The sequence below is a fragment of the Schistosoma haematobium genome, chromosome 1, assembly GCF_000699445.3.
Source record: "Schistosoma haematobium chromosome 1, whole genome shotgun sequence".
Taxonomy (NCBI): domain Eukaryota; kingdom Metazoa; phylum Platyhelminthes; class Trematoda; order Strigeidida; family Schistosomatidae; genus Schistosoma; species Schistosoma haematobium.
In genome coordinates, this window is record NC_067196.1 from 64,930,360 (window position 1) to 64,945,991 (window position 15,632).

The window sequence follows — 15,632 nt, forward strand, 5'->3', positions numbered from 1 at the left end:
TGACTTATTGTAACTACATCTGAGCCTATTTATGCAACAAATTATGTAAAGCTGTTAAGGTCCTGTGTTTTATGAATATCGCTAACTTTTTTTCAGGGTCTAGAACTTACTGACCATACGAAAACATTACAAGAGTTAAGTATTTGTCCCAAGACTATTCTCTATTTATGGTCAGATGATCCAACATGGAATCCTAATCGAACAAGTTTTGATAATGGTACATTTAAGTTAACGACACAAAAGTTGAAATCAAATAGTCCATGTAAATCAAACTCTGGTAAGTTTTTTTCCAAAAATGCTTCTACTATTCATGTCATCCTATTATTCTAATTTTTTTCTCTACATTCATATGATTAGTCTTTATGTTACCGAATTCTCAATCTTAACTTTCACTAAAATCTCATACAAAGTATCCTGCTTAGAATGTAACATTAAAATATCTACTAGTTTATTGACCAGTTTAAAGTTCTGAAATTTCAGTTTTATATAAATAATAGTCATTTGATATGGATTCATTGTTTAATGGACATGACATTATAAATTAATATCAGAAGGGGTTTTTGTGGATATTATAGGAATTTCAATAGTTGAGATCATGGGTAAATTGAAGCCAGGCCACCATGGAAACCTGGAAGCACTGGACAACCGTTTCGTTTTATTGTGAGACTCCTCAGCAGTGCTCATCCACGATATCGTTCGCGGGATTCGAACCCAGAACCTATCAGTCTCGCGCGCGACTGCTTAACCTTTAGACCACTAAGACGGCATCCAATGGTGTTAATGCCTAAGTTCAACCAATCCACGAAATTAACAGAAACCAATTTTCAAAAAAAACTTTAATATTCAATAATTTCCGTCTTAGCATTTTGGCATTAGTCAATTTATCTTCATGAAATCATTATGTTATGTAAGAATAATTTTCATAATCTCATCATTTCAGAATATTTAATTAAGTAAATATTGATAGCTGTTCTGCAGTCACGTGTATTTGTAAAATATAACAATGATAAACTGACTTACGTTTTGAATTTTTCCCAACTATTAATTTGTTAATCTAATTTTTGGTTTAACAGATAAAATCTATATGCTACTGAGTAACTTGAGAATAGATTTAATCATTTATTCTCCATGTGTTTTCTATTCACTCTCTGTTATTCAAAAACTTTCAAATTTATAGGGTTGATCGTCACCATATCAATCACGTTTATAAAATTAACCACTAGTTTTTTTTATTATCAACAATAATTTTTAATTGAAATAAAGCAAAAAGAACAAGATTTGCAAAATAACATGAATTCATTGTATTTTATAGCATCTCGCCAGTTGCAAACAACCTAATATGACAATAGTAATATTAGAAGGGGTCTTGTGGAGATTGTAATTTCAATAGTTGAGATCATGAGTCAGTTGAAACTAGATTCATGATCTCAACTATTGAAGTTACTACAATCTCCACAAAACCCATTCTGATACTAATCAACATATGCTCAATAGTGACTGGCTTGAGGATGTACATCCTAGAGTTCTAGTGAGCAGTGACCAGTGGAGTTCAACCGGGTCAGTTGTGAGATAGGAACTCACTGATGACAAAGGTGGATGTGTCGCTCAATTTCGTGGATTAGTCGAAGTTGGAAATTAACAACGTTAGATGCCAGCTCGGTGGTCTAGTGGTCAAGCGCTCGCACGCGAGACCGATAGGTCCTGGGTTCGAGTCCCGCGAGCGGTATCGTGGATGCACACTGCTGAGGAGTCCCATAATGGGACGAAATGGCCGTCCAGTACTTCCAGGTTTCCATGGCGGCCTGGCTTCAATTCACTCATGATCTCAACTATTGAAATGGTAATATTATTGTAAGAAAAAAACGTTTGGCGAGACTATGATTTATGGACGACCTTTGAGAGACGCTAGACTGACCTTGAGAGTGTCCACCTAATAACCAAGACGAAGTGAGGATTATAAACCTGTGTGAGGAATCAGAACTATGATTTGCAGTTGTTGATTAAGGTTAGAAATTATATTTAGGGTTTTCATCACGAACTGACATCAGTTATAATCACAAAACTCTATTTTATCCAAATGGGTGAGTGAATTTCACGCCAAAATCCGAAGCCTGTTATCTTATACGTGATTGGTTCGTCTCGCCAGACTTTTTTTAATACATACCCAAATCAATGAAGTTTAGTTCAAAACAAGCGGGAATAACATATTTAACATGATAGTTAAAATTATTATTGTTGTTTGTATGTTTAAGATGAAATCATAAAAAGAAAAGGGTATAAGATATTTTAAATAATTATAAAAAGACAATAAATAAAAATATATCGTTAATAAATGGGCACATTAAACGCAAGTTTTAACGTCATGCATAAATATCAGTGGAAATTATCTAATTGGAATTCTTTATATATATATATATATATATATATATATATATATATATATATATATATATATACTACTTAACATACATCATTTTCATTTCAGAATCAATTCATACAGAATCAGGATTCAAAGGAACCCGACTGCTTGAATTTTAACCGGATTGTTTTTTTATTGCTTCAGTCTTTTCTCTACTCTAATTAACCACTTTTCCTGTTGTCCTGCTTTTTTTATCTTCCAAACCCAATGATTATATATATACATGTATTTCTTGTTTGCTACTAATATTTTATGTCCTGAATGATAAAGATGCATGACTTGAACAATGTCGTAGATCTATGACATAATTATAATAACTTATGACTAATCAAGTATTTTTGCATGTTTACTTTTATTTTCAAAATTGTTAGTTAACAAAGATTTGAATCTGTAAACTTATATTTGTATATATTCACTGTACACTTTGAATCGTACAATTTAACTCTGGTTTCGATTAGACGAAAAAGCATAATTATGTCCAATTAATTCATTAATTATGATTAGTTAGTCAGATAAACAGTGGGATCAAGACTTTTAGTTGTTTAAATTTCTCGAGTCACATTCTTGAGTACACTTCATTATGTACTGTGTTACTTATACATGTTACCCCTTGTAGAGGGGCATAGGCCGCCTACCAGCATACTCTGTCCTTGGCAGTTGTTTCCAGTTGCTATACGTTCTTTTTATGTCTGCTTCAATCCGTAACACAGTTTGTTCTTTGGTCTTTCACTTTTCCGTTTCCCTTCAAGATTTCAAGTTAGCGCTTACCTCGTGATGCAGTTTGATTATTTCCTAGATGTATGTTCTACCCACCTCCAGCGTCATTTCCTAGTTTACGCTTTAACTGGAAACTGGTTATTCTCTCCCACAGTAGGCTGTTGCTGATGGTATCCGACCAACGGACATTGAATATCTTGAGTAGAAAATTGTTATAAATACATGTACTTTTTGATGATGTTTGTGATAGTTCTCGAAGTTTCAGCTCGGTATAGTAGAACTGTCTTGACGTTCGTATTGGGGATTTTAACTTTGATATTGATTGAGTCTTTTAGAATCCCATATATCCTTCAAACGTAGGTTCTTATATACTTAATCCTTGGTATCTTGACTGTCCGGTATGATTATTGTTGTATGGTGTTTGTGGATTACATAAGAAGTAACACTACGGAATAGGATTTTATCGAAAATCGTTGACATTCTCAACTACCATTTTCCTTAAGTGTAATTACAAAGATCAAATTTTTAAGTTATTTGGTACACATATTAGATGGATTATGTTGGTAATAGGTAGTAAGCTACTATATAATTGTTAATTCATCTTGATACTAAATTGGGTTAGTTTAGTGGACAGTCTATTATGAAACTGTTTATTAACAACTCAGACAAACAAATCTTAACCTACCACAATTATTTGTTGAATTAACACGGGAAGCGTAAGTGAATAAAATGAAGATGTAATAATGGTATAATGAACAGTAGGAAAATGTATATAATACAAAAGGAATGGATTGGAACAATGAAAAGTGCATCCCCAACACGACTCAGACTAAGGATCACTCATTTTGTTTCCCTTAGAGAAATCTCCAATTAATCATCACAGTTTCAATTAAGCCATAGAAAACTGAAAGTTTCAATTATAAAATACAAGTTCTTTTTTAATAACTAGAAAGGGTTTGCACTAAACTCTATATTTCGTTAGGAAAAAAGAACGTTAAAAACATCATCGACCTGAATGTACAAAGCATTTCCCTGTTCCTGATAGATTACAAAATTCTGTAAGTTACTATACACTTAAGCTATCGACTTAGTGGGCTTTTGACATACTGTCCTTTATCACGAGCTAAGCAGTTGCCCGGATCGATGTTTCCAAATATCTGCATTGATATCAGCGATATTAAGGAAATTTTGCAGTACTAATTAACGACGTCCCACAAGTATAACATTGAATAGTATCTAACTCGGGAACCTCGAATCCAGAACATCATTATCATTATTTGCCTAAATCGACTGTTTTGTGTTATCCTAATTTCTGCTGTGACCTTCAGGTACGAGACGCTGTACGGCTAACTGGAAACATTAATCATCGTGAATTTTTGCTATTAGTACACGTATCTTATATTCCATCAGTAAGATACGTAAAACAAAGGTTCTCATTGTCAAATCATTTATCTACACTAATGGGTATGAAAGATGTAGTTTTGAGCTGACTTATTGTAACAGTCTGGTCAGACAGCTCTGATAAGTGCCAGCTTGCTTGGAATATATAGGGGTGCTTCATAAACTATATTTCAATTTTCCAGAGCCTAGTTCATCGTGGACATGAAAAGCCTGAATCCGACTTGCTATTTCAGATGAAAATGACTTGAAATCCTTATACTTTACTAACACTAAAAGATCATGGACTTGATTTCAGAAAGTATCCAACCTGAAATTAACTATGCTGTTTCTGATAAACTGCAAAATATGCTGACACTTGCGAAATTCTCGTTCACAACTTAAAAAGCAGTGTTGGGTTTTAATGATTTCCTAACAAATTCTTTACATTTAGTGGTCTATTGTGAAAGATTTAGTGTAAAAAGTGTTTTTAAATTTAGGTATACGCAAGAACCTGAAAGTATGGTTTCTATAACCAGTTACCGGCACAGATAAATTTGGTAATAGCTGGGAGTTGTTCAAGAACATTTGAGACACCAGTAGCCAAAAGCCTGGTATCAGTAAGATAATGGCCCAAAAAATCAGTTCCTAAAGATTCTGCGTGGAGCTACTGAAAGAACAGATCATCTGGCTCATTTTTACAGCAACTTTAATGAATTTACCTTATCTCAAATGACTGATGAGTGGCTCAACGAAGCCTGGCTTCGGAAGTTTAGTGTAAAAAAGATCGTAATTTTGTCTGTCGCTCTTCAAATGTGGAACCAGAATTCTGGTCAGGGCACCTAATTTAAAGTGATGTGGTCATTAGAGACTACAATTGTAAAGGAAGTTATTGACACTTCTTATGCGTAAATACATGGCCTAGAAATATGTGTGAATGAAACTTCGTAAACAATTCATATAGTATGTTTACAGCTATTGTGTGTGCGGACGACTACCAAAGCAAACAAGAATATAGAATCGCAACACAACAGTCGAACGCTAGGCGTTGGACTGTTAAGCCACAACATCAATATATATAGTAATGAGTTAGTCAAACATTTTCGATAAAAACTGAGTAATATCTGAAATTGTGGTGCAATTTAGAACGCTCATAAATTTACAGATAAGATCTCTTAAACACAAATGAGCAGCACTTTGGCTCATAAATTTCTAAGTTTATAATAATATAATGTTATAGACTCGCATGCTTAATTTCTAGTTTCCAATTTAACGGATATAAAACATATCTAAATTTCGTAACCATTCATTTGTTTTATATTTCACACAAATTAGTTTTTGTGCCAATATAGGAAGTGTTCTGAGACGAGTCATTAGAGAAATATTTTCATAGTTAAAAGCTAATTACCAGTCAGCTACATACAGTAATTCAATGATTAATTGCTTATGGTTTTGAACCTTAGAATTCTTAAATCACAAATGCTAGTGGCTATATTACAAGCGAGCTACACGACCTAAAATGTCATGTTTAGTTGTTACCAACTTACACCACCTGTATTTGTATACTGGGTATTAGTTGTTTTCAAGATGCACTAAAGTTATGGGGTATGGTCACTGAAAGAAGATAAGTAGTGTATCTGATCATGTGCTTTCGAATCACTAGACGCTTTTAATAATGATAGCCAGGTTAATAGGGTTATTTCGTAAATAGAGTGCTCTGTAAAATTGGAAAATCATCTGATAAGGTTGTAAATTTAGAGAATAGCGATGGGTAGCATAGTAAGTTTATCAACGCCAAAGTTGCTCAAACCACGAGACATTACCCGTTTAAGGAACCACTTATATATGCCATGTGTTTAGTACGAGAGCAATTATTGATAGTTGAAGGCTTCATATGACTAGAAAATTGTCGGGGCGATAAGACTGCATTTGTCTTTTATATGTATGACATAAATGATGTCCAGTTCATTCTCTAACTTCAAGTAAGTACTAATAATCGGATTATTCATACTTCCTATTAAGCTCTCACTTGTTTCACCCAGTTTCCCGCTACTAACACTATTACTAATTTGATGCCTCTTATTTTGATTTCCTTCAACTGTATTTGTGTGATGTATGATAACTTAGATTGATCTTGTTATCGTTATGAATTTTACATTCACATTGGTAGCCATCAATACTTTAAGCGTCTCAAACTGATTGAAGGAATCAATAAGTTATTGGTGAATTTCTGCTCGGTTATCTCAACTCTTTTCAAGGGTAATCTAAGCGAAAATTTTCTTTAAGGTCAGATGAACACTACATATGTATTGGTTCGATCACGTTGAAACGTAAACACAAAGTAGGATTATGAGTTTTTACTAATATTAATTCCGCCAAACAAACAGTCGTAAGAGAGACAATCAAATATATTACAAAGCGAAACGACAATCCATGAGAAAAAAGTGAGGCTGAAAATGTATAATTACTAGAATAAAAACATAGACTGACCAGTAATGCACGCTTCATAAGTTACGTTTGGTCAGCTTTATTAACTGTGAATTTTGATGCTCCCAATCTTTCAGAACAAAACTAAAAACTCTTAGTGGTAATAAACCCAAATTTACGGCTTATCAATCTGAATTATCGAATTCTAAACAACAAACCATAGTTCTTATCACACGATATTCAGTCACTTAAGGTTTATCTTGTCTTCGTCTAAAGCTCCTCATACGAACATATGTTTGGTCACTGATTTGCACCGTCATATATAAGGCTACTTAAACATGACAATCTTATTACACTCAAATATTGATGGGACTCCACAAACTGTGAAAACCTAGCTTGGTGCAGTAATAATGGTACCATATGCCTGTCATTGGTGTGAATTAGTAAGCATATGTAGTGATAATCGGGAGGGGGCGTTTTATTATATTATCTACACAATGTGAACGCACTTGCTTGGCGAATGTGAGTTTGAAAAATAAAATAAGGAGACCTTAGACATAACTTGATAAAACTGACCGAAAAGATAAAAACAGGAAACGGTGAATAAATATAAGCATTGCACATAGACATATCAGTTTTACTGAAAAGATTTATTCATAAGTACAAACGAGGAACTAGTAATATAACCAGATCACTAAAATGACCGCTCTCGGATGATAATACAGCTATCCAAACCGTACCACCATAATATTAACCAATATACTATAATAAAGCTTGTCACGTTAGTTACGGACTACCAACATGTACCTAGTCACGATAAATACTAGATTATATGTAACAAAAGTTTTGAAGTAGGTGATATCAGTGACCAGTGGACTGAGGTGAATGAACTACTCTACTAACCCAAAAGATACGAACTAAGCGATTACCTTCATGAAACCTGCACTTTGGCAGTATATGGAGTTGAACAAAAAAGAGAGTGGATAAGATGCTGTTGGTGTATTTATTAACAGTGTAAATAAATGATGTATTTACATTGGAGTGAGTGTTTAATCGGATTCAGAGTCGGATTCCCTAGCTTCTGTAGCTGATAAGGACCTTTCGAGCACGTAGGCAGTTTGAGGATGAATACGGCGGTAGTAATCACTAACTTCTCCAGTTATTTCAAAACCGAAACGTTTGTAGAACGCTACTGCGCCTTCATTACCAACATGAACATGCAGATAAATACTTTTAATACCACCGTGCTTTAAACAGCTCTTAATGACATGTTTTAACATAAGCGTACCAACACCGTAGCCTCTGTATGGTGCAAGACATCCCAAAGTCATAATATAACACTTCTTGATAGTTTGATTAGCTTGGCCGTTATTATCATCCGTAGCCAAATCGACATTCTTCACAACAACATTCTCTACCCGATAACTAACAGCTCCAACGACGATATCATTAAAGTAGGCAAGTCTGCACATCTTACTATTCTTTAGAACATCACTATAAAATTTCTCTGTGTATGTGACTGGGAATACAGTTTGATTTATCAATCTGAATTGCTTGATATTATGAGGAGTAAGTTGTCCGAGCTCGATCTTTTTGTAAATTTTGCTCCCATTAGTACTCCTACCTTTATGTTCGACTGTACCACCTTGTTCTGAATGTACAGCAAGCATTGCTGGCAATGTCCAAAGTTGTATAACCGCGGTTGGGAAGATGATCAACTTCGGCGCGAAATAACTTCAAACCTCAAACTTTGTCCTGCAGATTTAGTGAATTATTTATACGAACTTGCGTCTGTCTTGTGGAGGAGCTTTGGTTGTAATAGAAAGATACGGTTGTAGCCTTACCACCTATGAAACCGAAAAGCAAAACAATCAGAGCTGTCATGTAAATGTTTGTGGAATAGTACTTTATGTCATCGCCTTAGTATGCACTTAACTAAAGTAAACAGCAACCACTATTTGAGAAATCTCTGAAGAATGGCTGAGCTTTATGACATTATTTTTGTTGTTATAAACTGGGTCAACTTAGAAATAGGGTCATCGACATCGTCATTTGATTGCAAACTGTTAGAAACCTCAATTACACTAACTTTATACCAGTACATTGGAGATCCCACCGAATAGGAATCACGAAGCTCCTCGCCTCTCTTGGACTTAGTCTTCATACACGGTGATGATGTCGGCCAAATAACTTTTTTACCATTTCTAAAGAGATGAGATCAGGCAGTTAACTTATCCAAATTCATGGCTGAGATGGCCTGTCAAACAGTTGCGCCGTCCCGTCCCAACATATGAAAAGCAGACATGGAGGTGATAAACTCTACAGCATCTGCTGAAAACTAGGAAATTGACTCAGAGGCATCAGTAGAAGAGGCATGAACTCATTTCAGGCAGTTATACAATCGGGTGACTCAACCATATATACCCTGAACAGTCTCGAAGAAGAAGTATAGCCATCCCTGGATAGTCCGGGATATTCGACGTTTGCTTAGACATAAGAAGAAGTGTTGGAAAGTTGCCATCAGCCATGGCACAGCAAGCAATATGGAACGCTATAGGTCGGTAAGATATAAGTGTGATATTAAAATCCGGGAAGCTCAGAGAAAATATGAAAGGCAGTCGGCACAATCTGCAATCAGGCAGCCTAAGAGACTAGTCTCGTTCACAAACTACAGGACAAAAATGCAGCATTGGATTTACAACCTAATTAAAGAAGGGAGTGGATCTGAAATGATAGAGGATGATCATGAAAAGGCAGAAGCTATGAAAAACTATTTCGGGACATTTTCCACTCAGGAGCCCCTTCTAGACGAAGTACTACACCCAAACACAAGGTTAACAAATCGTTTGCTCACCGTGGACTGTGGTCACGACGATGTACTTAAGGCTTTTAGCACCTTAGACACGGAAAAGTTAGCAGGAACGGATTAACTATACCCTGAAATCCTGAGACAAATAACGTAATATATTGCCGCTACACTAACTGCGATATTCATTATGTCACTTGACTAAGGTGTGTTACTTATGAACTGGAAGGATGCAATCCTCACCACCATACATAAAACAGGAATAAGAAAACTTCCACAGGCTCCAGACAACAAAAAATGAGTGGATGATATCTACACAGACTTCAGCAAAGCATTTGACAAGGTGCCAACAAATAAACTGCTATTGAAGCTAGAAAATCTTGATACTGAGTACCTCTACTAAAATTCCTTAAGGATTCCCTAGTGGGTCGTATACAGAAATTGAGAGTAATTCCCTAGCGCTTCACTTGGAAACAAATACATATAGTGGAATACTGCGAAGTTATGCTCTAGGTCCCTCATTTTTTATGCTGTATGTAAGTGACCTGTCAAGCATAGTAAAGTCCCCAATGTTGTTATAGGCTGACGTAGAAATCTGGCGAGTAATAACCGGAGACGCAGATGCATGCACACTTCAGGCAGACTAAAATAATGTGATTAACCGGTCTAAAGAGTGGCTGATTCGTAACAACGTTGCAAAGAGTGTCTAAATGCACCTTGGTTATACAAAGGTAAACAAGTACAACATGAGGGAAGTGCCAGCATTACACTATGACAAATCTACAATGTTAGGATTAGGTCGATTATTAGAGCAGTATTAATATAATAGTAGACCATAATCCAACAAGTACCAGTAGTACGGACTCACAAGGATTTTGGGGTGACAGTGAGTCATGATCTTAGGACCACGGCCCATTGCCAGGAGGTCGCAGCTAAGGGGTTTAGAACCTTATGGGTTTTAAAAAGGATACTCACCAATTTAGATACTACCGTGTTCACTACAGTATACACAACCTTAGTGAGAACTAAGCCTGAGAACTGCGTTCAGGCTGCAATCCCCTGTTTAATAGGTGACTCGGATATCCTGGGAAAAGTACAGAGGGCAGCTACCTGTGTAATTCCAGAACCCCGGGATTTACCATAAAAAGAGCAGCTTGAAAATCTAGACCTCCTTACTCTGTCCTATTGCAGACTAAGAGGTGATTTAGTTTTGATGTACAGAATACTAAGAAATGACTTTGGACCTAATATATCCTCCCTTTTTCTTCCCACTAGATTGGGACATCTCAGAGTACATAGAAAAGCCAAGGTTGAGCAAAAATACCTGTGACATACAGATTTTCACACTGAGTCATCAATACTTGGAACCTGTTACCCGAAGGAATGGTGTCCGCGCCCTCAACAGATTGATTCAAAAGAAGACTAGACACCCATAGAAGCATACTAGAAAAGGAATAAGATAGGCCTTCTGTCCTTACTAAACAAATCTAAATTTGAAATCTGTTATTGACTTAGCCGATATATGATCTTATGTAGGCGAAAAGCCTAGCGATAACTAAAAGACTGAAGTTTTCAACAACAGATAGGAGACAAATTTTACGTAATTCATTGAATATACAGACATGGAGTGGTCGTACTTCAACCAGACATTCTATCCGTTTGAGGTACCCAGATGTTTGATGTTACACGATCTGATATGTTAAAATTAGGATACTATAAAGTTATTAAGTAGATAATTTTCAGGAAACTAATCTACCACTCTCTGTGGTCTGTGTAACTAGCAAGGTCAAAAGTTTGATCGAACGATCTATTTTGCTTATTTTCTTGAATTCACAAATAATCTCCAGTATTAACTTTTATGCGGCAAATTACAGTTACTCAACTCATATTCAATTGAGTGGCTTTTTAGTTGTTGTTTGAAATAGAAGTAACTAAGAATATCTTGAAATATCCGACATGTTTTTCTTCATTTAAAATACTTGATTCATTGGTGTTTCATTATTCCGGATCAAAAACCGACAATCCACTTTAGTGTAATAGTCTCTGGCGAAACTTTTCGATTATATCTGAATGAGAGCATCCTGTAGATCATTCTTTCACTGGTGTATTCTGATTGTGGTGTAATATTGTGAACATATTTAGTAGGTGGCCAAGTAGGTATCATTAATTCAAGAACCCCTTAAGATGTATCTACAGCCGTAAGGCATCCCCACTAAGTCATCCTTATGCACCATCTCTTTCTAGGAACATTTTTCCTCAAAATTTTACTACATTTGGTATGCGTTTCCTTGAAATCGGAATACCCAAAGACACAACTAACGTGGACACGCCTTTAGGCAGCCTAAATTCATCGATATATTCATATGCTTCCCGGTATAACGTGTTTACATTGTGTCCGAAACCGAAAGACATCGCGTTAAGCGAACAAATATGACACCCATAACGGAATTTCATACAGAATCAAGTAAAAATATCACGGATCTTAAGTACCTGACATTACAGTTTTCCGTAATACTTTATAGTTCAGAATTCCAAGAGCAGCTAAACTGGAACACAGGGATAACGTAGTTCGAAGTATTATTTGGGAGATAGTTGATGCGTCGAAAAGTATATGATGCAAGCCAACTAGTTCATATAGGAATTGCACAGCATAATTTACATAATGGTGATCTTTTGAAGTTGGGTGACGGATATCCTGAAATTAGGGTATGTCCAGTAAAACTAATGGGGTCAAACTCAATATCTAAGTTTTACGAAACTATTTGTTATAGGGATTTATTTACCGCTACACGCCAAAAAGTATACGGCTTAAAATCACAGGATTATGACCACCTGCTTATCACGGTGGGTCTATGGACAACTAGCCTCGGGGGAAAATGCTATAGAAGCTTTATTTAAAAGTCATGCCCCAGCCACTCTGATAAATGAATTTCTTGAATATTGTCTTTTTAAACCCGAAAACCAACAGCAGCAATTTCTTGCTTGCGCATGAGAGTGAGAGAGCTTTTTATTCGTATGTACTTATTTACACTTCAATTCCGTATGTAATAAGTAGTTAGACATTTCATTAGAACCTCCTTCAGTGACTAATAAGGATCTAGGATAGATGGTTCACAATCACTGATAAGGAATTCACAAGTTTGAAGTTTATCATTAAGATGATATCTTGTGTTACACTTACACAAATCACCTTCCCAGATTCATTTAATTTTCACTACGTATGTATGGCTCATACATATTGATATTTGACAATACTTTTCAGTTACTTTAGACTTTCATGGTATCACCGCAAAATATTACTGCGCAAGCGCATGTCATATCTTACTGATGTAATTTGTTATTTTCTTACCTATTTCTTTTTTTCCTTGTTGTTCATTTGGCTTTACATACGTATGGAGTTTGGAAAAGTAACACTAGCTATGAAGAAATTAAAGCCATGGTATCTAGACGGATCAAGGATTTTTGTTTTTTCTGAAGTTCTCAAAGGACCACAAACACATTATAGCTTCTGATTGTACTTTGTACATTTGACCTTATTGGGCGCTTTTTCGGTCTGCTGGCCTAATGGTAGATTTTTTTTTCATACTTGACTATTTTGGTTAACATTATGAAACATGTTTTTCGTAAATAATTCCAAATGTATTCTTCATTAAAATCAATAAGTTCGATAGTACTGAAGTTTTGACTCATTTCGGCTCGGGGTTTGTGAGGATGGGATTACACGCCATTTATATCTGGTATATTCAAGTTTTGACTTGTGTATTCTCTTCCTGTATTCAAATAACATTTGCTGTCTCAGTGAATTTACTATGCTTTTGGAAACTCATGCAAAATTTGTTATCTTACAAGTGATTTTTACGAGGTGTTACATATGGAACACCATAATAGCACAAACTGGTATTCACTCTAGTAGATACCAGTAAGATTAATTAAGCGAAAACAAAAACAATTAAACAGGATTGGCTGCGAAATGCTGAAGAGTTTCCGCGACACCCTCTGTATTTCCCTGAAGTTCTAAGTTCTGCGTTCAGGTTTACGACTCTCCCCATTGAAGACAGCAATGTTTGTAGGAGATTGTATGCTATTTCTAACCGATGGCAAGGTTACTCCAATTTGCATCGAGATATTATGCATTTGGACAATATAGTTACCTAACCCTGGAGTCTTGGTTATAGTGTTACAACTTTTTTAAAGCGTAAGGGCGTTTCCGGGTACTTGGGTGGTGATATCTAAAACATAGCATGTTTCTCGGTTATCTTTCTGTACTTGGACTTCCTTAAACGTAAAAATGAACAGGCAACAATATTGGGGCTATCATGAAAACCCTGGTTGGTCGATTCTTTACAATATCAGGTCTCGATGTAAGATCATCGTCTGACTACATTAGTTCATTTCTGGACATATTTTGCTGCTTACATTTTGGATTTGAAACGACAATATATTGCTTATATCTTATATTCGAATAAAGTCTAATACAACTCCGGCTCGTGTCATCCTATTCTCAATAACTTAATAGGAGTTCAGCAGGCAGTACCCCGCCTTCCACTTTTGTCCAAAAAACTTAGTTGATAACACCTGCGCGATACTGTTTCAGCCATGATTATCAACGGAATCCCGGCTGTCAAACATCTGAGATAAAAACTCACCTGGGCTATTATTCAGCAATCTTCAAGGCGTAGTTCTCCTTCCGTGACTTTAAAACTCATCCAACCTACCAAGTTCTGGATGGTAAGGCTTTGTCACTAACTATCGCGTAGTTTGTGAATCATCTAAATGAGTAAACATGCATTCTACAAGCTAGCCTACCAAATCGTCGTATCAGGTTTGTAACTTGAGTCCTTTACCAACACTCCAGGCTATGACTGTACAAAAGCGTGAGTTAACAGCAAAAGTTTTCGCTGTTGGTTGATTTAAGTACGACAAAATGACCCAAAGTTTTGTTCTCACACTAATCACTCATCACTAGTTTCGGATGTAAGGTATCTTATTTAGCTCTGGATAACAACATTGCAAGACAAACTGTTATATAAAAATTACGTTGATTAACGCTCGCTTATTCGGTCACGTTCAATCTCCGCTAAAAATTTTCAGACAGAATTGACTACCTGGTGTATCACATTTTCTTGATCAAGTGGCTACTCATTTTTCTATGTCCTAAAAAAGGTCAGTAAATTATAAGACGAACCATCATGTTCTAATCGTCACAGTAACGTATTCACACTGTCAGTGATTTTTCATTTCTAACGTTACATGAAAATCCAAGCCATATGAATTACTGATTTCCGTATTTTTGATAATAGTTTCGAAACCACCTCTACCCTCAAAAAAACCTGTTCTATCCCGACTAAACCCTTACAGTATTTAACCGACCTTCCGGAAACACAGCTAGTATTTGCATTGTGATAGAGTAATGTTCATTTGTCTCTGAGTGTGTCCAATAACTAAAGTGTCAGCATTTGTTCATCTAGGGTTTTCTTTGATTGTGGGAAAATAGTTTCCCGACCTAGGTCTTACATTTTCCCCCTATTATCTCACGTTCCTAGTATTCTTAGTGTTATATAAATATATGGAAGATGGTTTTAAACATGTAATGGGTCTTTAAGATTAAAGTAAACGGTATATTTCCTTTTCTAAATGGTAGTAAAGTCACTTAACTAATTATTTTGGCCAGTTAGTCATATTTTTAACTCTAAAACTTTTATTTGGTCATGTGTACGTATCGGTTTTTCGGAACTCATAGAGGTTAGAGAGTGTGTTTATTTAGCACTTTTCAGGCTGATACAGCTCCCGTCTGAATGTTTTCTAGGATTCTTTTTACTTATCATCACGACAAAATCTAAGTTGTTGTCACTAGTATAACGAAAAGTATATCGTAGGAGGTATATG

At 35.7% G+C, this 15,632-nt stretch overlaps 2 protein-coding genes across 2 annotated transcripts in view; one reads left to right on the forward strand and one right to left on the reverse strand.

Annotated features, from left to right (window-relative positions):
• The window catches only part of USP18 (ubiquitin carboxyl-terminal hydrolase), a 29,635-nt gene extending 26,821 nt beyond the window's left edge, over positions 1–2,814 (forward strand). Inside the window, exons 20-21 of the mRNA XM_051209373.1 lie at positions 97–277; positions 2,486–2,814. Coding sequence (XP_051074826.1) covers positions 97–277; positions 2,486–2,538 — 234 coding nt within the window. The 3' untranslated portion in view covers positions 2,539–2,814. The remainder of the gene's footprint in view (positions 1–96; positions 278–2,485) is intronic.
• Positions 2,815–7,989: 5,175 nt separating this feature from the next.
• On the reverse strand, positions 7,990–8,880 carry NAA50 (N-alpha-acetyltransferase 50; the record flags this gene model as incomplete). The annotated part of the gene is made up of 1 exon (XM_012937740.3): positions 7,990–8,880. The coding sequence occupies exon 1, from the start codon at positions 8,608–8,610 to the stop codon at positions 7,990–7,992; it is 621 nt and encodes a 206-aa protein (XP_012793194.1). The 5' UTR covers positions 8,611–8,880.
• Between the last annotated feature and the right edge of the window lie 6,752 nt (positions 8,881–15,632).